Source organism: Acinonyx jubatus, chromosome D3, assembly GCF_027475565.1.
Source record: "Acinonyx jubatus isolate Ajub_Pintada_27869175 chromosome D3, VMU_Ajub_asm_v1.0, whole genome shotgun sequence".
Classification (NCBI taxonomy): Eukaryota; Metazoa; Chordata; class Mammalia; order Carnivora; family Felidae; genus Acinonyx; species Acinonyx jubatus.
Window position 1 is genome coordinate 31,004,665 of NC_069392.1, and position 22,655 is coordinate 31,027,319.

The 22,655-nt window shown below is 36.6% G+C and overlaps 1 protein-coding gene across 5 annotated transcripts in view; it reads left to right on the forward strand.

Moving 5' to 3' along the window:
* Positions 1 to 22,655, forward strand: part of PTPN2 (protein tyrosine phosphatase non-receptor type 2) — an 84,673-nt gene that overhangs the window by 40,506 nt on the left and 21,512 nt on the right. For 4 of the 5 annotated variants that reach the window (XM_027068413.2, XM_027068412.2, XM_027068414.2 and 1 more), the window contains exons 3-5: positions 5,544 to 5,644; positions 11,020 to 11,118; positions 15,048 to 15,185. In XM_027068413.2, the coding sequence (XP_026924214.1) occupies positions 5,544 to 5,644; positions 11,020 to 11,118; positions 15,048 to 15,185 (338 nt within the window). The remainder of the gene's footprint in view (positions 1 to 5,543; positions 5,645 to 11,019; positions 11,119 to 15,047; positions 15,186 to 22,655) is intronic. The other variant, XM_053206748.1, reaches the window with a different exon arrangement.

Below are 22,655 nucleotides of genomic sequence, written 5' to 3' on the forward strand. Positions count from 1 at the left end.
CTGGGCAGAATAAACTCTAGGAGAGGAGAAAGCACTTAACTTTCTGGTGTTTTTGTTTTTTCATTTTTGTACTAATTCAGAAGTCCGAAGTTTGGTTTGGAATGAACACTTCACAGATTTGGGGCTGCCTGATAATAACAGGGCAGAGAAAGGGGACATTTGACTCCCAGGTTGTGAGGGGACCTGTGTCCACTCTCACAGATATTTTAAACCATACATGAAGTGATTCTGAGATGGGGAAGAGGCATTGCCTGTTATAATTGTTACAGAAATCATAAAGTCACAATTTCTCATAAAAAGGCTGTGATAGTTTCACTTCCTGAAATGTTCTGTATAGTTACTATCTTTGTAGATAGTTATAACATGATGTTTTATTTAACACTAGAAACTGTCTTGCTTTTGTTTCCTTTGAAATCAAAAAGTTAAATACACTTTAAAGTTTTATTAATCTCCTTAATAGAAAAGAAGAATTAAAATAAATTTCTATGGCACAAAAACAGACACATAGACCAATGGAATAGAATAGAAACCCCAGAACTAGACACACAAACGTATGGCCAACTAACCTTTGACAAAGCAGGAAAGAACATCCAATGGAAAAAAGTCTCTTTAACAAGTGGTGCTGGGAGAACTGGACAGCAACATGCAGAAGATTGAAACTAGACCACTTTCTCACACCATTCACAAAAATAAACTCAAAATGGATAAAGGACCTGAATGTGAGACAGGAAACCATCAAAACCCTAGAGGAGAAAGCAGGAAATACCTCTCTGACCTCAGCCGTAGCAATTTCTTACTTGACACATCCCCAAAGGCAAGGGAATTAAAAGCAAAAATGAACTACTGGGACCTTATGAAGATAAAAAGCTTCTGCACAGCAAAGGAAACAACCAACAAAACTAAAAGGCAACCAACGGAATGGGAAAAGATATTTGCAAATGACATATCAGACAAAGGGCTAGTATCCAAAATCTATAAAGAGCTCACCAAACTCCACACCCGAAAAACAAATAACCCAGTGAAGAAATGGGCAGAAAACATGAATAGACACTTCTCTAAAGAAGACATCCAGATGGCCAACAGGCACATGAAAAGATGCTCAACGTCGCTCCTCATCAGGGAAATACAAATCAAAACCACACTCAGATACCACCTCACGCCAGTCAGAGTGGCCAAAATGAACAAATCAGGAGACTGTAGATGCTGGAGAGGATGTGGAGAAACGGGAACCCTCTTGCACTATTGGTGGGAATGCAAATTGGTGCAACCACTCTGGAAAACAGTGTGGAGATTCCTCAGAAAATTAAAAATAGACCTACCCTATGACCCAGCAATAGCACTGCTAGGAATTTACCCAAGGGATACAGGAGTGCTGATGCATAGGGGCACTTGTACCCCAATGTTTATAGCAGCACTCTCAACAATAGCCAAATTATGGAAAGAGCCTAAATGTCCATCAGCTGATGAACGGATAAAGAAATTGTGGTTTATATACACAATGGAGTACCACGTGGCAATGAGAAAGAATGAAATATGGCCCTTTGTAGCAACGTGGATGGAACTGGAGAGTGTTAGGCTAAGTGAAATAAGCCATACAGAGAAAGACAGATACCATATGTTTTCACTCTTAGGTGGATCCTGAGAAACTTAACAGAAACCCATGGGGGAGGGGAAGGAAAAAAAAAAAAAAGAGGTTAGAGTGGAAGATAGCCAAAGCATAAGAGACTCTTAAAAACTGAGAACAAACTGAGGGTTGATGGGGGGTGGGAGGGAGGGGAGGGTGGGTGATGGGTATTGAGGAGGGCACTTTTTGGGATGAGCACTGGGTGTTGTATGGAAACCAATTTGACAGTAAACTTCATATACTGAAATAAATAAATAATAAATAAATAAATTTCTAATAATGTAGGTGAATTTGAGAGTTTTGTTTGTAATTAGTCCTGAGGAGAAAATATAGGTTCAGGGAACATTTGTAGCCACTTCTAAATAGCTATAGAGTTTTCCTTAAGGATTACCTTTCTTTTTTTAGTCTTAATCTAGAAAAATTAAAAACTTTTTTTCCTGAGAAAATTCAGTGTTCTTTTGCTTTTGTTGATTATATAAATGTTAGAGGGAAGTGGGGCCACTGTTTGGGGCCAGATTGTGCAGGACACTGGGTGTCCTTCAGGTAACACCTATTGGCTAGACCCCAGGGCTCCAGGGAATGTATCTGTGTTTTTACCCTTGTGTGATTCAGTGTTTTCCATGTATTGGAATGACAGCTGGTATAGATTTTGAAGCTGAAGGGAAAATAACTGAATTCTAGTTCAAGGTTCTGAGGGGAGGATGGCAGAACTCTTAAAAACAATCTGCCAGAGGTCTTTCTCTGGGCTTATTTCCTCCATAACTGTGGAAGGGTCCCAGAAGGCAACCTGCAAGATAACTGAATTCCTGGAGGTTCCTGGGAAGGTATCTTCCCGGTTTTTATGGATTCTTGCTTCTGTTGGCCAAATTGCTTTTTTCACTTGTGCAATAGATATGATTAACCTTTGGGGTTTGTGTTTTCTGTGATTACAACATGAGGAAATACATTCCTTTTGTATTATATTTTACTGGAATGTGAATTTTAGGGATTGTGTAGCATTCTAAAAGCATACATCTCCTGATACATGTTATACAGGAGATGTATGGTCTTTATTTTGCTAATTAGGTAGCTGACCTTTTTACCATCTCACATAATTTAACAGTTAAAGGGTGATTAAGCTGTTAAAAAAAAAAAGTGTTTAAAAAAAAAAAAGTGCTTGCTGACATCATCTTTCCGAGAACACTAGTATAAGTGATTTACTATAACAAGATCTTAGTTTTTCCTGTTGGCAAATGACATGTAATATTTACAGAGGTCTTGGGTTCAGTCCAGGAGAAACAGTTCAGATAAATTGATGTGTGAAACTGTAGCTATTTAACATTTTCTTTCGTATGGAGATCATGTGAACAGTTTTTTTAGTTTAAAAGTGGGGAGAAAAAGGACATTTAGTATAGATTTCCTTCAGGGGAGCAGCTTAAATTGAATGTATTCTCCAGAGTTAAACATCAAACATCTGTTCAGTTTATAATTCAGTTATATTCTTCTAACAGTTGTATGTTTAGGATACTAAGCCAGTGTTAATTCTGTTGTATGTACATGCCTTCTGTCCCTGAGAAACCTTCTCCTCCGTTTCCATCAAAATGCTACAAGGTTGGGGTGCCTGGGTGGCTCTGTCCATGAAGCGTACAACGTTTAATGTTAAGCGTCCGACTTCATTGGCTCAGGTCATGATCTCACTGTTGGTGATTTCAAGCCCCGCTTTGGGCTCTCTGCTGTCAGCACAGAGCCCGCTTAGGATCTTTGTCTCCCTCTCTCTCTGCCCCATTCTGCCTCCTCTCAAAAATAAATAAACATTAAAGAAATGATACAAGGTAAAGTTTTGTAGTCCACATTTTTAAATCAGCATAATTTCTAAATCTGTGAGATTTTTACTCCCCCCCCACCAAAGCATGATTTTTAAGGGCTCCATTAAAGTAGTGCATCTTTCATATATACTGTAATTTACCTGTTATTAGGCATTTTGGAAATTTGTTATTTCCCCTTTTGTGTGTGTGTGTTACTGTTAGACTGTGCTTATCTCTGGGTATATCCATTGGTTTCATTCACAGAAACGGAAACCTTGGATTTGTAAGAGTTTATGCCTATAAACCAGACATCTGAAAGTTCTCTTATAGTCTCATCTAGTGCTAACTAAGGGGCTAGCCATGGCCTGGACAGCACTTCAAAAAGGTTTTGGAAAAATAAACTTTACAAAAATTTTTAATTAAAAAAGAAATTATCTCTTCAATTTAATTTTTATATTTTGATTAATAGTGAGATTAAATTTTTTTTTCCTATTTATTAGTCTCTTGTGTATTGTCCTTGTTCATCTTTTAAAATGGGGTCTCTGTCATTTTCTTATTGATTTGTAAGTACTCTTCATATCTTAATCCTTCTTTGGTTGTATATGTTGTAAATACATTTTCTTAATTTTGAGGCCTGCTTTTTCTTTTTTTAATTGAAGTATAGTGGACATACGATATTATACTAGCTTCAGGTGTACAATATAGTGATTCAGCATTTATATGTTTATATATAAATTTTATATGCATTATAAAATGCTCACCACAATCAGTGTAATTACCATTTGTCACCAGAGAAAGTTTTTACAGTATTATTGGCTGGCTGTATTCCCTATGCTGTACCTTTCATCCCTGTGACATTTACTTTATAACTGGAAGTTTGTAACTCTTAATCCCCGTCATCTGTTTCACTCATCTTCCCACCCTCCTTTCTCTGACAACCACCAGTTTGTTCTCAATATTTATTCATTTTATTTATTTTATTATTTTGAATTTTTGAATTTTTAATTTTTTTAATTTTTTTTTTTTTTTTTTTTTTTTTTTTTTTAGAGAGGGAGGGAGAGAAGGGGGAGAGGGAAGGAGAAAATCTTAAGCAGGCTCCATACGCAGGGTGGAGCCCGACACAGGGCTTGATCCCATGACCTGAGCTGAAATCAAGAGTCAGATGATCAACCAACTGAGCCACCTGTGTGACCCTGTTCTCTGTATTTATGAGTCTGTTTCTATTTTTTTTAATTTGTTAATTTTTTAGATTCCATGTATAAGTGACGTCATACAGTCTTCCCTTTTTTTTTTTTTTTTTTTTTTGCCTGACTTATTTCAATTAGTGTAATACCCTCTAGGTCATCCATATTGTTGTAGATGGTGAAATTTTTACTTTTAAAAGCTAGAAATATGTCTAAACTAGATATGTTTATCTATTGTGCTATAACACAGTCTAAGTAATGAGGCGTCTTTAGTTGTCTTGTAAAGAATTAGAATATTCTGGAGCACCTGACTGGCTCAGTCAGTACAGCATGTGTCTCAATCTCAGGGTCATGAGTTTGAGCCCCATGTTGGGCATGGGGCCTACTGAAGAAAAATTAGAATATTCTCTCTGTATTTAAATATTTTTAGCACTTAATTTAAATATAATTAAATACTAAAAATTATTTAAATATAGTTGAATGCAGATCTATTGAGGAATGAAACAAATGTAGTTACCATGGAAATCAAGTCTCCTCTATTTGAGGCCAGTTGTGGTTTTTTTGGTATTTTTGTTGTTCTTTTATTTTTGTTTTTTTTGTAGGTAGACCTATCAATTCTTAGACCCCAAGACTCTAAATGATCCTTTTACTTTTAGGAAGGTAGGTGCTTTATTCCTTTCACCATGTTTTACTCTTTGGTCAGTTTTTCTAGTTACAGTAGCTAATCAAGTACAAACAAAAGCATTTCCAATACCACAGTAACAAACAAAAAGATTTCATTTTTATACTTCCAAAAAAAGGAATAATTTAGGACTTGATTCAACTCTTTTGTGGTGCTGTTATTTTTCTTTGCTTTGTTTCTTCTATCATTTTATTAATACCTAGAACATTAATATCAATAAAAATGAGAAGTTTGAAATGACAATCATGGTTTGTCATTCTCTATTTCAGATGATCACAGTCGTGTTAAACTGCAAAATGCTGAAAATGATTATATTAATGCCAGTTTAGTTGACATAGAAGAGGCGAAAAGGAGTTACATCTTAACACAGGCAAGTGATGTGGTGTCGAGCAGATGCCTGGCAATGCAGTTATTGTGGTTGGTATGCTTTGAAACATAGCTAAAAGTATGTCTTTACTTCTTTTGGAAATGAGATGCTGTTTGTTTTTTCTGTTGTTACATAGTAGAGTGTAGACATTTTAATGTTTTGCAGGTTTGTATGTGAACATGAAAGTAATTTTTAATGTTGCACATTCCAAGAAGGAAAATGTTTTAATGAAATGGTTTAGGCCAATTCTTTTCAGGCAAATTATCTTCCTTGCTTTATATTGATACAAAGCATTTGTTAATGCTTTGTTAAGTTCTCTTCACATAACTTGTATCATAACCAGAGGCCCTTTGAAAGCCCTTCTTGACCCACTTCTCTGACATACAGTTTCAGAGAGTTTGAACATGCCTTTGATGGGTATCTGCCCTTTGTTTGGAGTGAGGGTGGTAAGACCAGGTGCCCAGAATACTGGCTAGGAAGCCAGAGACCGTAACAGTTCCCTTTGGCATTCTGCCTGATTGCTTCTTGGCACATTGGCCACACCCATATTCTAGCACTACTACTCTTCCATTCTTAGATAATAAAAATTATTTTGGTTTATCCACACCAGCTTCCCTTTATCAAATGACAGAGACTTAATGAACAGTACTGCTATATCCCCCAGTTACTGATTTTTAAATTTTAAATATAAGCTGTATGTTCATAATATTTGAGGTTTTTAAAAATGTAGATCAGAATAACCTATTATTGAAAGAGAAAATGGGTGGCTCGGTGGCTCATTCAGTTAAGTGTCTGACTCTTGATTTTGGCTTAGGTCATGATCTCATGGTTTATGAGAGCAAGCCCTGCATTGGGCTCTGTGCTGACAGTGCAGAGCCTGCTTGGGATTCTCTCGTCTTTTCTCTCTGTCACTTCTCTGCTTACCCCTCCTAAAAGTAAATAAACATTAAAAACAAAACAGAGAAAACAGTTTCATATAGTAAAAAGATTAGACTATTTCTAGTTGGCAGGAAATGAAAATAATTTTACTTAAAGTAAAATGCTCCTGTATGTCAAAAAAGGAAAAGAGAAACAATCTAAGTTAAAAAAAAAAAAAAAACTGGCAAAGAACATAAATTCATAGTTCAAAGAAAAATATAAAGGTAGACAATATACATATGAAAAGATACTCAATTTTTCTAGTCATGAGGGAATATACATTTAATAACCACTTTTCACCAGTCAGAACAGCAGAGATTTAAAAGTTTATAATACTCAGTGGTTACATATGTATAGACATAAAGATACATGTGAGGGTGTTTATTGAAACTTAATTTTAATAGTACCGGACCCGAAAGAATAGGACAGAAATAATTTGTGAGGGACTGGCTAAATAAATTATACATATACCATTAATATTGGTTATTTCTAAGAATTAGGAATACATAGAGTTTAATTTGTCATTTCCTGCCCTTTTGTAATATTTGGCATTTTTTATGAGCATTCGTGACATTTTTAATTAATTTTTTTTAACATTTATTATTGACAGAGAGACACAGAGCGTGAGCAGGGGAGGGGCAGAGAGAGGGGGAGACACAGAATCTGAAGCAGGCTCCAGGCTCTGAGCTGTCAGCACAGAGCCCAACGTGGGGCTTGAACTCACAAACCGCAAGATCATGACCGGAGCCAAAGTTGGATGCCCAACCGACTGAGCCACCCAGGCACACCCCGCATTCATGACATTTTTGATAAACTCATTTTTAGAATTTCAGTTTATTTTCTATTTGAAAAAGCTATAATGTTCAAAAATAGAAAAGAATAATTACTCTAGATCCCTTATCACAACCCTGTCTTTCTCTTTCTCCCTTTCTCCCATTTTCCCAGTCTCATTTATTGGTTCTTCTTACTGTAGTCCAAATTCTGTAGGTGTTTCTCAGGATTCTGATTTAGGAGTTTTTTCCCCTTTTCAGTTTACACTCAAGGCTTCAGACTCTCTGGAACCATATGTTCAACCTTCGTATCTTAAGAGAATGTAGACTCTGGATTCATAGTATCTATGCCCAAATCCTGGTCCCACTGCTTCACTGGGTATTCATCCATCTAACAAAGATTTATTGAGTACCTACTGTGTGGTAGGCATTAAATAAAATAGACATTAAGTAAAAATGCCATTATGAACTTTACATTGTAGTGGGAGATAAGATTAATAAGAGCTAGGAATTTTGTAACATTGTTCTGTACTTTATGTTTTGTATGAATTAAGGCTCAGGCTAACTCTCTCTGGTAAATACTGTCATCACCCTGATTTTATGCATGAGGAATCATCTAAAGAGACCAGGAACATTAAACAACTTTACCAAGGTCATACGGGAAGTGAGCTGAAGCCAGAATTTGAAGCCCCATTGACACTATGGTCATGCTCTTAATCATTCAGCTCTACTAGCATAATAAAATTGCTCTGTGACCTTGGACAAGCTACCTAACTCTCCAAGCTTGTATATATATCTATATTATTGATATATAAATATATCTATATTATCTATGGAACGATGTTGAGCAAAATTCTTATGGTGCCTGGTACTATGGTAAGCCCTCCAGTGATTATTTGTTGTGGCATTTGTTATTACTTTTTTATTTGTAGCAGTAATAATGATAATAATTATAAAATATTAGAATATAAATATATTTATTAAAATATTAGAATATAAACATTTATATAAATATAAAATATTATAAAGTCCATAACAATAAAGAAAATACCTGATTAACGCACTCCTAATTGTGTTTAAGCATCCTGTCCCTGTTGGACTGCTCTGCATGTCCTGACAGAATCAGAAGGCTGTTTTCAGTTTTTTATTCTTTTCTGAATTTCCACCCTATATTTTCTAGGTCTTTACTGGATATTTTTTTAAGTTTATTTATTTTTGAGAGAGAGAGAGACAGAGCATGAGTTGGGGAGGGGCAGAGAGAGAGGAAGACAGAATCTGAAGCAGACTCCAGGCTCTGAGCTGTCAGCACAGAGCCTGATGTGGGGCTCAAACTCAAAGACAGCAAGATCGTGATCTGAGTCGAAGTCGGATGCTCAGCTGACTGAGCCACCCAGGTGCCCCTCTCTTTTTTAATCAAGCCATCTCCCTTCCTGTTTTTCTCACCTGGGCTAAAGCTGTCCTCATCATGTACTGAATCCTAATGCAATAGCTTTTTAACTTGTTTCCTTGCCACCAGTCCCTCCCATCCTAATCCATCTTTAACAATGCCACCAGAATTATTTTTGTAACATACAAATCTGATCATACCACTTCTTAAAAACTTTGGTGACTGTTTCCTGTATTCACTCTGGTTTCGTACACACTTCCATACTTCCACTTCATCCTCATCGATTGCTTTGTCTCTCCCACATTTGCCCTGAACTTGCATGTGCCTTGCCTTCTGCTTGGAATGCACCCTTACTCCCCATCCTTCCATGACGCCTCCCTGTATCAGTGCCCTTGTCATTTTTAAGGCCCTGCTGTAGCATCCTTCCTACTCCTGAAGATCTGATGGTTCACCCCTTACTCTTATGGCACTTGATATTTTTCAGTTAGTGGGACAAGGACTTCTTGCCTTTTTACTTAGTAAGCTCTTTGAAGGCTGGGAATATTTTAAAGAACAGAGAAAACTAGAGATGCTATATGTTTAATAAAACCTCAGCTGTTCTGATTGTCCTTTGTAGCTTATTATTTTTATCATCTTTTTCCTCTGAGTTTTTGCAATTAAAAAAAAAAAATATATATATATATATATATATATATCAGTCCTTGGTTTAAATCTCCATTTTGCAGGAAAAAATTGATAGTATTGGGGCACCTGGGTGGCTCAGTTTCTTAAGTGTCTGACTCTTGGTTTTGGCTCAGGTCATGATCTCATGGTTTTGTGAGTTCAGGCCCTGCAGATGCTGTCTCTGTCTCTCAAATAAATAAACTTTAAAAAAAAAAAGGCTTTAAAAAAATTGATAGTATTGCTTGTAGATGGGAAAACTGAGCAATAAACCCACCCCCCTCCCTTTTGAGCCACCAGTGGAGTGTGTTTTGTTTTTTTGTGTGTGTATACACTAAGGAGTGACTTCTCTGGTGAATTGATAGATCCATTTATTTAGATGAAAGAAAGGGCATTAATTTTACTGGGGATTTTCTCATTGCTCTTTTTTATTTTTACACTTTGTTTTAGAAGTAGATCAAGTAATAGATAATGTACATTGAGGACAACAGTATCTTCAAACATTTGGTTGTAGTTTCTCAGTATTCTGAGATTTCCAACCTTTTTATAATTTAGAAGCTTAGAGTTTATTAATTCAAATAATATTTCAGAGCATCTGCTATATACTAGGGAATACAACTGCCTAAAAGATGCTTTCAGCCTTGAACCACTTGAATCGTCTTGTTTGACATGGGAAGCTGATGTTCCAGAACACCTGGCCTCCAGCCCCTGATGCTGCCTGTCACTCTGCCCTGTGAAAGGGACGCATGCTGCCTTATTAGCTGCAGTAGAACCTCATTCACTTTCACCTTTAAAATTAGTTCCAATTTGGCCGTGGCCTTTTCATCTCTTATTTGCCCTTTCTTCTGCCCTATGCTACCATTAAGCAAAATATGAAGATAATTGGAAGTGCATAATATGATTTGATTTTTTTCCCCCATGACAATATTGTAATATGAACCATTGCCCCTTTTAAGTCTGCTATTGAGGTTGTACATGCTGTGGTTTTTGTAGATTAGCAGCTTTGTAGTGGTTCAGGTACTTTGAGATTTCTGCTTTTTCTGGAAATCTTTTGCCAGTTAACTCGGGGTGGTTGGTTGGCTAGTGATGGCATAGATTTCTTCTTTTGTAAGACTGCCATGATCATGACAGTCAGGGCCTCTTTTCCTAATATGAAAGCTGAAGGGGACAGAAATTTCCTTTGCAGCTAGAACTGGACTAGTCAGATACTCCTGCCTGTGATCTTGACTTTGGTTTATTTATAGGTTATGTGTAAATGCTACAGCCACCTTAGTATGGCGATGCCAGCAAAGCAAGGTGATAAGGAGTGCCAGTGTCAGGAGCACTGTACCAAGCTGACTGGTTTGAGCAGAGTCTTGCCTGGACGTTGGTTCCCACCAAAGCCTGGCTCTCCAGCCCTCAACACCGAAAGTCATCTGATAGCCTAAAAAATTCCTTTTCTGTCTAAGTAAATGAAAGTCAGTTTTGATCACTTATAAACAACTAGTACAGACCTATTTTTTAAATCAAGTAGATTTAAAGTTATGATTTACTTACTATGATCCAATAAACTGTTTCAAACCAGAAACATACTTGAAGGAATTTTCTTTGAGCCTTGTTCCATCTCCTTTCTCTTACCTACTTTTTCTTGCCTGTTCTTACAGGGTCCACTTCCTAATACAGGTTGCCATTTCTGGCTCATGGTTTGGCAGCAAAAGACCAAGGCAGTTGTCATGCTAAACCGAGTTGTGGAGAAGGAATCGGTAAGTAATACTTAATATTTACAACTTGGCGTACTCCCTGTTATCATTAGCTTATAAATGTTTTCATATTTGTTTTGGGATATTGATTCATTCATTAGTTTGGCTTTGAATTGCTGAAGCCTAGAGGTCAGTCTGTTTCTGACCAGAAGAACTCTAGTATAACCTTTTCCTTTCTTGCTGTAAGCATTTAGGTAACGATTGCACACCACTACCCTCCAAGATGTACATGTCATGAAATAAATATTGACCAGTAGTGATACATAGATCTTTGGAATCCCTAGGCTTTATTAGAATTTTTATAGTTTATTGGGGCTCCTGGGTAGCTCATTCAGTTAAGTGTCTGACTCTTAATTTCAGCCCAGGTCATGATCTTACAGTTTGTGGGTTCAGGCCCCACAGCCTGCTTGGAATATTCTCTCTCTCTCTCTCTCTCTCTCTCTCCCTCCTTCTCTCTCTCTCTCTGCCCCTCACTCCCCTGCTCACACACTTTCTCAAAATAAATAAATTTTTAAAAATTTATAATTTACTATTATCAAAATCGTGAAAATTTTATAAAAGATTAAAGTCACAGGGTTGGTTTTTTTTAATCTTGATAAATTTTAATTGGCTCTTAGGCCATGAGACGTGTAAATTTACATGTATCAGTATGGAAATGTATAAATTTATTAAAACTTTAGGTGCAGTCTAAACAAGTATTAATAATTATTTAAGTCTTTAACTTTTGTAGCTTTAGGTTCCTTTTCTGTCAAAGAAGCAAATTGGAAAGTATTGTCTGTAAGATCTCTTCCAGCCTTAAGATCTTAGACTGTTCTACTTCTTCAGATGCCTGATTCTTACTTTCTTCTAAATTCATAGTTGGTGGCTTTTAATGGTGATACAAATTATTCTACTCTCTTTCTAATCTGAAATGGCACTGACATACCAGAATGTCCAGCAATGTCAGCATAGTTTTTTATGGTGGCTTTTTCATGGTTTTCAGTGTGACTCAAAAATTAAGTGATGATGACATTGTTTGAACAGTTTGAGCAGCATTGCAAACTAGATGATTTATAAGTCTCATCTCTCTTTTTGGAGTATAATTACTAATTAATAAAAGAAGACTGCCCATGGAAATTAGAAATCATATTTATAGTGCTTGGATCTAGATACTTAATAATATTCAAATTTAATTATTTTGGGGAAGATTATTTCATGGGTGGTATTACTTTGTGAAGAGTCCCATAATGTCTTTTTATGGTGTTAGCGGTCATTGCTGGTCAGGGCTTACTTAGTTCCTTAATTAATTAGGGGTTATGAAATAGTGGTATTTCAATTTTATCATTCCTTCTTGAATTTTTGTTGGAATACTTCTATAAAGAGAAACTTCCATTCTTGTTAGTTGACCACTTTTATATAGGAAAAGCAGTTTTCAAAATAGAGTTCATTTCCTAGTGTCCTCAACAGGTGACCAGGTAGGTTTTTTTTGGTGTGGGGCAGGCACTGGAGGGGATCAATTATTACGAACTCATAGATTCAAACATACTTGATTCATTTCACTCCATTGCAGTTATTGTCCTTATTAGTATTCTAATATTATTATCCTTAATATCCTTAATATCCTTAATAATAATAAGGATAATAATAGTATTATCCTTATTAGTATTCTAATTAACCCTCCACTGGTTGGCAGAAATCTCTTCAAGTTGGGCTCTGAGTCAGAAACCTAAGAGTCAAAACCAAAGAGTCTTTAATAATTTTCTTAATATCTGGAATGACTACTTGTTGAAGCTTATGTTAACCTCTTCTTCATAGAGTCAACCATGTCTCTAAGGAGCCTTGGTTTCCTTTTAATGGGCAATGGTATTTCAAGATGGCAGTAAAAATAGGGATGTTTGATGTTGGACTGGTCATTGTTTTTAGAGCTTTTCAGTGAAGAGAGCTAAGAAAAAAATATGTTTGTGTGTTAGATAACATACTTCAAGGGTTCATACTGATACTTCTGATTCAAATTTAGAACTGTAGGGGTTGGCTTAACCCTTTCTACCTTGTATCTGTTATCTCCTTTTTCCATACTATGAATTCTGCTCCTCAAAGACACTACGGATAAAGAATATCTTATAATGACTCTTTACCTTTGTTCCATATTACACACCAAAAATACTCATAATTAGGGTATCAACTCCAATACCAAAGTAATTACTAAAAAAGTTTAAAATTTTTTCCATCTTCTTCTGTTTTTTAAGTTGTATTTTACCTACGTTTTCAGAGTATATAACATACTATAGTCTCTTTCATATCCCTTTTAAGCTCTTAGTTCTACGTGTAAATATATATTTGATATTCATTGCCAGTGTTGTTGATGTCTCTCCAGTTGTCCTGTCGATAGCTCATTCTCTAGTGGATCCTAAGGAAGGACTCATGGGCATTAGAGTTCCTGATTTCTTACCTGTCAATGACAGTTTATCTGCTGTCTTAATGCTTAAAAGTCACTTTGGCAGGATATAAAATCTTGGCTCACATTTGCTTTTCTTTGAGCAACTTAAATACATTATTACTCCATTTCCTCCTGGAATAGCAAATTACTGCCAAAGTAAATTGAACATCGTATTTTATTTCCTTTATAAGTCACATGGTTTTTTTTGTTTTTGTTTTTTTTTATCTAGGTTACTCAAAGTAATTTTTTTTTCTTCAAATTCCATTAATTTTACCAAAATATGTCTTTGGGTTGGTCATTCTGGTTCAGATTTTTCCAAGTGTGTAGTGTGGTCTTTCAGTATATGATTTTTAAAGAAAAATGTATTGATTATACTTGTAAGTATTTTCTGTTTGCTTGCTTTGATGTTCGCTTGCTTTGATGTTCTTCTTTGGGTCCTCCAATTACGCATGTTAGGTTTTCTTTGCTTATTTTTATATTTGTCACTTTCTCTCAAATCCTATGTCTCTTTCTTCATTTCTTTTTTATTTCAGAAATGTCCTCCTTTCCTCATCTTTTTCTCCAGAGACAATATCTGCAGCATTTATTCACACCTCTTTGCCTTTCAATTTAGTCTTCATTTCAGAATTGATATGTTCTTTGATTCCTAATTTTTTTTTTTATGTCTCCTGTCACATCATTTCTGAGTTGTTCTCATTCTCATTTACTCTCTTTTCACTTCCTGTATCATATTTAAAATGTCTTTTAGCACCTTTGGAAGTACCAGCTCATAGTATTCATTTGTTTGGAGGTATTTTTACTGTTTGTGATTTGTAGTCATTTCTGATTTGGACAGGGAGAAGTGGCCCTATTTTATAACGTTGTTTTTCTGGTGCATTCTTGCTGATGAAGTCGCTCTTTATCTCACCTTGCCTCAGTCTGGTGCCCTCATAATTTGGCTTTGGGGGAGATGCGTTTATTGTCACAAATAGGAATTCCATATCAGTAGTTCTGCCACAATGTAACAACTCTAGGTAGAGGGAGCTTATCTTCTGATTTGCTTCTCTGACTTAATTTTAGTAAATAAATATACAATGTTATTTTCAGAATAAGTAGTATTTAGTAGCAGATTCATGGATATTTTTAGAAAATACTTGTAAAATAAAGCCTTTTCAATACTGTTTGAAAAAAGATTCTTACAAGAGGTTGATACTTTTAGAAATGTGAAGTGAATACCAATATGATGTTAAACTGTAGGTTACCATGCTTTAGAAGTGACAGATTCATTTTTATTTTATGAACATACCTACCTGTTTATGGCTTTTTTAGTGTAAGTTACAGGAACATTGTGCAAACCTGCTTTTATAAAAATGTCAATCTTCTTAAAATACATTAAGCATCAAACATAGTGTAATTGTTCATAGATTTGGGTACTTGAAAAAAATACAGCATGAATGTGTGTGGTTTGTCTTCCTTTCCCAGCTTTTTATGATTTCATCATGTCTATGAACTAATATATACATATTCTTAAATTTAGGTTAAATGTGCACAGTACTGGCCAACAAAAGATGACCGAGAGATGCTATTTAAAGAAACAGGATTCAGTGTGAAGTTCTTGTCAGAAGATGTGAAGTCATATTATACAGTACATCTACTGCAGTTAGAAAATATCAATGTAAGACTTTTCATCCCAAAAGATTGGACCTTATGTGTTGATTTTCTGAATTATTCTTTGTCATTAGATTTGAAGCTTGGGGCTGCACATACATTTCGATATTGTCTATAATACTATATAATCATAATCATTATGTTTCATATTTATGGTAGCTCTCTGAGGACTCCTGAGAAAACCTAGAAGTTAAGAATTTTAAAGTTCAGCTTGATATATGAGGATTGAAGATAATTTATTAAAATTTCTTGGGGATTGAGAGGGAGAGAGCTTTAGAATCAGGCCACCCTGGATTCAAATCCCAGCTCTGCTGTTGAGTTTAAATGTCCTTGGGACCTGTTTCTCAACTTTCCTCATCTGTAAAGTGGAGATTGTAATAGCTCCCTTTCAGGGCTGTTTTGGCAATCAAATGAAGCGGTGTATGCAAAGCACCTGATGCAGAATAGGTGCCCAGTAAACACCATGGCACTTGGTACTTACAAGAGTAGCAGGCTATTCAAGAAAATAACTTACTGGAATGTTGTTCATTCGAATGATTCACCACAGAGAAATTTGAGGGAAATGGTGAAATAAGTTTAGCATATGGTCTCAAGAACATTTATTTGGATCTTTTCCAGAAATATAAGAATTGTTCCTTATTTTTTGGTGGAGATATGTGTTCATGGTGGATTGTGAACCTGCTGCTGTTAAGCTGGGGATCAGGACGTTTCTCCCCCCTTTTACCATCTACCTGTCTTGTGTTGTAATTGGGATAACTGGAAAATATGAAATGAGAGTGATTCTGAGATGCTCTTAGGAGCTAGGGAAACTAGAAAATAGGAAAATGTTTGCCAAAAAATAATTTCAGGAATACATCTGTTTCAGTTAACCATTAACTGAATTAAGTGATTAATATGTGATCATTGTCCAAAAAAAGCTTTATAGAGAAGGGATATATAAAGTGTGCACGTGCATGCACACACACACGCACACACATGCACACACACACCACAAATACACGCACTTTTAGTTATGTAGAAATACTTTGTATAGTTGATCTCTTGGAACCCCTCTGTTTTTTGCTGCCCACTCTAAGCACAGGTGCACATAGTGTGCTTAGGGCCCACTCCCAACTGCCCATGACATCCATAACTAAGCTTTTCATGTGATCTCTTAGGTTATCTAAGAAGTCTCAGGGTTGGGAATTACAAGGCTTAGATTTATTTATAAATTTTCCTTACTGTAGTTATTTTGCACCAGCTATTCCATTTGCGTATGTCTTAAGTTGCCCTGAGATACATCAATAACTGTTTGTGCAGTGCTTATTCCCAGAAACAGAACTGCTTTTCCATAAACTTCTCATAGTTCTCTGAATCATCTTCTCTTGGTATTTATCCCAAGTACCTCATCTGCTTTGGCATTAAAATTAATTTGGGGCGCCTGGGTGGCGCAGTCGGTTAAGCGTCTGACTTCAGCCAGGTCACGATCTCGCAGTCCGTGAGTTCGAGCCCCACGTCAGGCTCTGGGCTGATGGCTCAGAGCCTGGAGCCAGTTTCCGATTCTGTGTCTCCCTCTCTCTCTGCCCCTCCCCCGTTCATGCTCTGTCTCTCTCTGTCCCAAAAATAAATAAACGTTGAAAAAAAAAATTTTTTTTTTAAAAATTAATTTGGATGGAGAGGGTCATAGATATTTTTCCCTGTTTCTGAAACCTATCCTAATTAAGAGTTGATTAACATGATAAAATAGAATGACTTTTGTATTTTATCATTTTGCAAAGCACTTTTACGTATATATCACTTGACCCATATTCTTCCTATGATTTGATAGAGTAAATATTCTTAATATCTCTGTATTTCATGTATTTTTTAAAAACCTAAAATCCATTAGGTTATAGGATTTTTTTCCATAAATAGATTACTCAGCTAATAAGTGACAGGCTCTAGAACTCAAATCCAAATCTCCTGACTTGTAATGATATGGGGCTAAGTCTTTTGAAAAAAGTATGAATTGTCAAAGTAAAGGAAAACCCTTGGTTTTGAAGCATCTTTCTGGATTTGAGGCCCGCATGTGAACTGGCCGGCCAACCATTGGCCAAAACTGTGTTTTAGTTGCTAGCAACGGTGAGATTTCTTATTGGCCTGGTTCAGAGTCCACCATAATTAATAGCAATATTATGTTTACATTCTACTTTACAATCTTTAGTAAGAGCTAGGAATGTTAGAAGAATAAAGTAGCATTTCAGTGTGAGAAGCAGAATTGCATTTAACTAGGTATTTCAGTTCTGGAACCAGATGGTCTGAGTTTAAATTCCAACTCTGCCAATCCTGGCTGTATGATTGGTCCCACTATTTACCCTCTATGCCTCAGTTTCTCATCTACATAATGAGGATAAGGACACACGTACCTCAGAGGGTTGCTGTAAGGGTCAAGTGAATTAATGCTGTTAATAGGCCTAAGACTCCATGCAAGAGTTATAATTATTAGCTTTAGTTGTGTGTATCTGTTTCCTTTGTAATATTATTGAGTTGGGAAGGACTGAAGGAGCAAGGGCAGTTGACCAGAACAAGTTGAGGGAGAAAAATACCAAAAGAGAGAGAAAGGTGATAGTGCAGTAGGTGAGTGGTCACCCACCTCACCCTGAGCTGCAGAGAACCAGTTTGCTTCTAAAGGAGTCTGACTTGTATGTATTAACAGGTCTGAGGCCAGGGCTATTGTCTGTGCAGACCCTGCTTTTTTAGAGGCCTCTGGTCTAAGAGAGCAGTAAAGCTGCACGCTAGTGACACTTCCCAGTGTCTTCATCAGAGCTAAGAGTCTGAACTTTTGCCCCTGAATGAAGAGATTCCATCTTTGCTTTTAAAGTGGCCCCGTGGCTTAAGCTACGAAGGAGCTTTTGCAGGGCTTTTAAAATATAAGGTCATCTAGAGTGCTTATTTGTCTTTCAGGATTTTCTTTTCAGTAGCTCTTCATTATTTTCCATAATATTTTTGGCCAGCTTTATGTTTATCAAGTTCCAGGAATACTATTGTAATGCTGGCTGCCTTCTATTTCTCTGTCCCTGTAGAGTTGCCCAAAACCGGATGAGTGCCTAATTATTGTGATGCTCAGCTGGGATTTGATTCAGAATAGTTTAAACAGTTTATCCCACCTGGAATGTTATCTTCTCTTCTCTGCCTATTTATATCCTGCACATCCTTCAGTACCACCTTGTGGCCCATTCCTTACTTAGGTCTTTCTCAACTTATCTCTGACACATTCGTTCTTGACAGCTATGATCGTCTTACACTTCTCTCCATAATTTAAATTTTACCATCTTATAGGTATTTACTTTGACTCCATAACAAGGTTCTCAGCTCCCTGTGGATAGTCCTTACCTGTTAACTTTGTGCTCCCCTCTGCCATTGCACTGAGTATGTGGTATTCTAAAACACAGTCATGATCCTTCCACCTTGCTCTTAAAAAATCCTTCTGTTGCAGGGGCGTGTAGGTGGCTTAATCAGTTATGCGTCCAACTTCGTCTCAGGTCAGAATCTCCTAGTTTGTGGGTTCAAGCCCTGCATTGGGCTCTGTGCTGATAATTCAGAGCCTGGAGCCTGCTTCATATTCTGTGTCTCCCTCCCTCTCTCTGTCCCTCCCCTGTTCACACCCTGTCTCTCAGAAATGAATAAACGTTAAAAAAAAAAAATTTTAAAAATCCTTCTGTGGACAATGCAGAAGTCCAGGGCCCAGCACAGCCTGGTCCTTCCTACTTGTCCACCTCCATCTCTTTCAGGCACTCAGGGTTTGTTCTCAAACAGGTTGTTGGTTGGGGGCCCGCACGTCTGTGTATTGCTTTTCTCTCTGCTTAGAATGCAAGCCCCATGCCTACCTGTTTCTGTCACTCTCCTCCTGATCTAGTGAGTTCTGTTCGTCTTTCAAAATGAATTGCAGTAACTAAATCTTTAATACAGATTGTACAATGATCGTGGCAAAAATTGATGAGGGACTGAACTAAGGCACTTACAGTGAGATACAGATTTGATTTAAAAAAAAAAAATCTGCATTTAGGAGATAAGGTTCCCAAACTTCGCTACTCCTTCATGTAGAGGAAGTATTAAGTATGTATTTCCAAAACATTGGAAATGTGGAGAGGCTTACAATTGATAGGAGCTTTTTAGGAGCTACAATGGAAGCAATTGGTGTAATTATTTCAGAAAAGGTATCTGTTAAGCATTTACCATGTGCAGGCATAAGTTGGGTACTTTACATTTAATGTTTCATTTATTCCTCACAATAGCCTTATAAGGTAAGTACTGTTTGTAACCATTTACAGATGACAGTATTGGGCTAATGAAAGTCTTCTGGGAATATTATCTTGGTACTTCTGTAAATACCTGAAGTGTGAAAATAATTGGGCCTAGGACCAAAGAACTATATAGATTTCTTCATAATAGAAATATAAATAGAAAATTCATAATCTTATTTATCTGTATAAAATAATAGTTAAACTTGAATTTGAATCACTTTAGGTAGCATACACTTAAATTGCCATAGCTGACTCAATTCATAGATTATCTTCCTGGCTTCCATATATAATGAATTAGATATCCTTTAAGGATAGAATTCTCCTTCAACAACTGTAAATAAGATTTTGTCTTAAAAAGAGCAGTGAACCACTGACATTTTTGCAGTGTGGTATACGTAACACAGCATTTTACAAAGAAGGTTTGGCAGGCATGTGCACATGGGGATGGAGACGGGGGCAGCCACCTAATTGCGGTTGCAACCAGGTGTGCATGGGGTGTGAGGTCAACAGTGGGAGGGAATGGAAGACGCCAACTGGGCAGCACAGGAGGACTGATGTGATTTGGTAACCTGGGAGAAGAAAAGGCTGCTTCCACTAGTTTTGAAATAAGGAGTTTGTCAAAAATTGTTAAGTCTACGTGTAGAGCTTGTTTGGAATAAAGATGAATTTTGTTTTAGCTCTCTAGTCTTTGGCTACCCTTTTTTCCCTCCTCTCATTTTTTTTCCAGCATGAAGAGGAGGGAAAAGAGATCTAATCAAGCATATAAACATTCCTTTTTTTATCTCAGTACTAAACATATGGATCTTATTGCTTCATGAAGTGGTCCGTTGGGAACTGTATGATTTTTGTGAGCTGTGATTTTGAATCTTGTTTCAGTAGGGGCACATTAATAAAACTAAACTTCTCAAGAAGTTCTTTAATTTGGTCCTGTTAGGGGAAAGAAAAAGACTGATTCTCAAAAATCTATTAGTGGGGAAGACTGCATCATACAAACAGTCGTGAACATTTCTGGAAACCGACTTTGAGTATCCCAGACAGCATGACCTGAATTTGAAAAAAATCAAGAGACTGCTAGTCTTGAGCCAAAATCATACAAGCAGAGAAAAAGGAAGCAGTTGCTCAGGATTGTGGGTTAACTATAGGTTTTGAGCCAGAAGGTGATGCAATAAGTGAGCATACAACCACTTGGGAACACTGAGTCACACCCTGCAGAGCACGGCTCGCAGGAGAGCGGGGTTCTGGTGCCACCCCTCTGAGACCTGGGCGCTGCAGCAGGTCCACACAGGACCTGCTTGGAGCTCATATGGATCAAGTCTGGCCCCGCTGTGTATTGTCAGCACTGCATAGTGGCAGATGACCACAGCAGGGCAGTTGTCAGGGGAGAAAAGGGGTTAAACACTCCCACTGAAGTCTTAGACCCCATTTAAAGTAAAATGTGACTGAGTTCTCTATGGCTCTGAGCCAGCCAGAGACCAGCCACTTTAGCCCATTCCTCTGTTGGTGTTGTGTTGTTACGTGTCCATTTATGGCTTTGTAAGAGGAAACTGAAGTTTAGCCTTCTTAATTTGGAATGTTTTAAATATCATTTTTAATAAAGTACTTTTAATTCCCTTTTTTTAAATATATAGTAAGATACAGTCTTTTCAGTGTACAGTTCTGAGTTTTGACAATGCATTCAATTGTATAACACCCCTCCCCCATCAAAGTACAGAGCAGCTCCATCACCTTCCCCCTGTGAGTCTTACAAATTTTCCCAGGTTGCCTGTGTACAGTCAGCCTTACCCCACTCCCAGCTGCTGGCAACCACTGAGCTGGTTTCTATCCCTATAATTTTGCTTTTTCCATACTGTCATATCAATAGGATTATATAGTATATAGCCTTTAGAGTTTGGCTTCTTTCACTTACCATGCTTACTTTGGAATTTAAAAGGAAATGATTTGAAATCTAGTAATCCCAATGGTCACTTTAATTAATAATAGAGAAATCATCTAGTACCTTCAGTATATTGAGAACCTATGGATCAGAGTATCTTTGGAATTGTGAAAGCCAAATGTTAAGAAAAATCAATCACTAGAAGTATATAATTTGACATTAAAAAGTTTCTGCAGTGTATTTTATCAGTGTTATACCTCATATAACCAAATCTGGGATTTGGGAGTCTTAATCTCTACTTTAAAAAAAAAAAAAAAAGGAAAATTTATTTTCTAAAAAATGAAAGTTAACCTTAATTTTGAAAACTGGTACCAAAAGCACAATGCTGTAATAATAATCTTTAGCTCTTAACCATTAAAAATAACTTTTTAAATGTTGCTTATATGGCTTCTCCCTCCAAAAACGTCCTATAATGAAACTGAGAAATTGTGCAGAGACATGCTTGAGGGTTACTGCTTCATTTACAGAAATGAAGACGAGAAGGCACCGAAGTGCTCCTTGGGGCAAAAGCAGCTGGCAGAAGCTTAGGAACATTTTCATAATGAGTTAGTCAGAAATAAAGCTCATCAGGAATATCCAGGAAGTGATAGTGAATGCCAGGCAGGCTTTAAGAGACAGGAAGCATTTAGCATATTGGTAAACCATTTTAGCACATCACAAAGTCATATAAACAGTTTTAGGATTGGAAATTATTGCCATGGGGAAAAGCAGCAATTAGAAGAGCAATTTCAATAAAAAATGTGAAGATTGTTTCTTTAAATTAATTCTTGAGTTGCTTCTCTGAGCCTGGGTAGCACAATCTACAAGATGACTCGTATAACGAGAAAAATTATATCTGAAAAATCTTGGGAGTGCTTAAAAAGGAAACCACTAAAGAATGTAAAATTATACTGGTAGAATTTTTTTTTTAATGGAAGAAAAAAATCCACGATATATGAATTAAAATCCTGGCAACATGTATGGTTCAGGTTAGTGGCTAAGAACCCAGACTACTGCTTCTGATTCTGGTCTGCTGTTTTCTAAATCTGTAACCTTGGGTAAATTGCTTAACCTTTGGCCTCGGTTTTCTCATCTAGAAAATGAATTTTAATAGGATTGTTGTATGAGTTGAATACATAAAAAGCTTAGAACATGCCTGCGAAATAATGTTTTAGAAATGTTAGCTATTATTAATAAATTCCAGATTCTCCTAAAGAACTTCAAACTTGTGTGAGTGATTATCAGAAACCAAATGAAAAATCATGGTACAAAAGTCCATAAGGATTAAAAGCATTACACTATA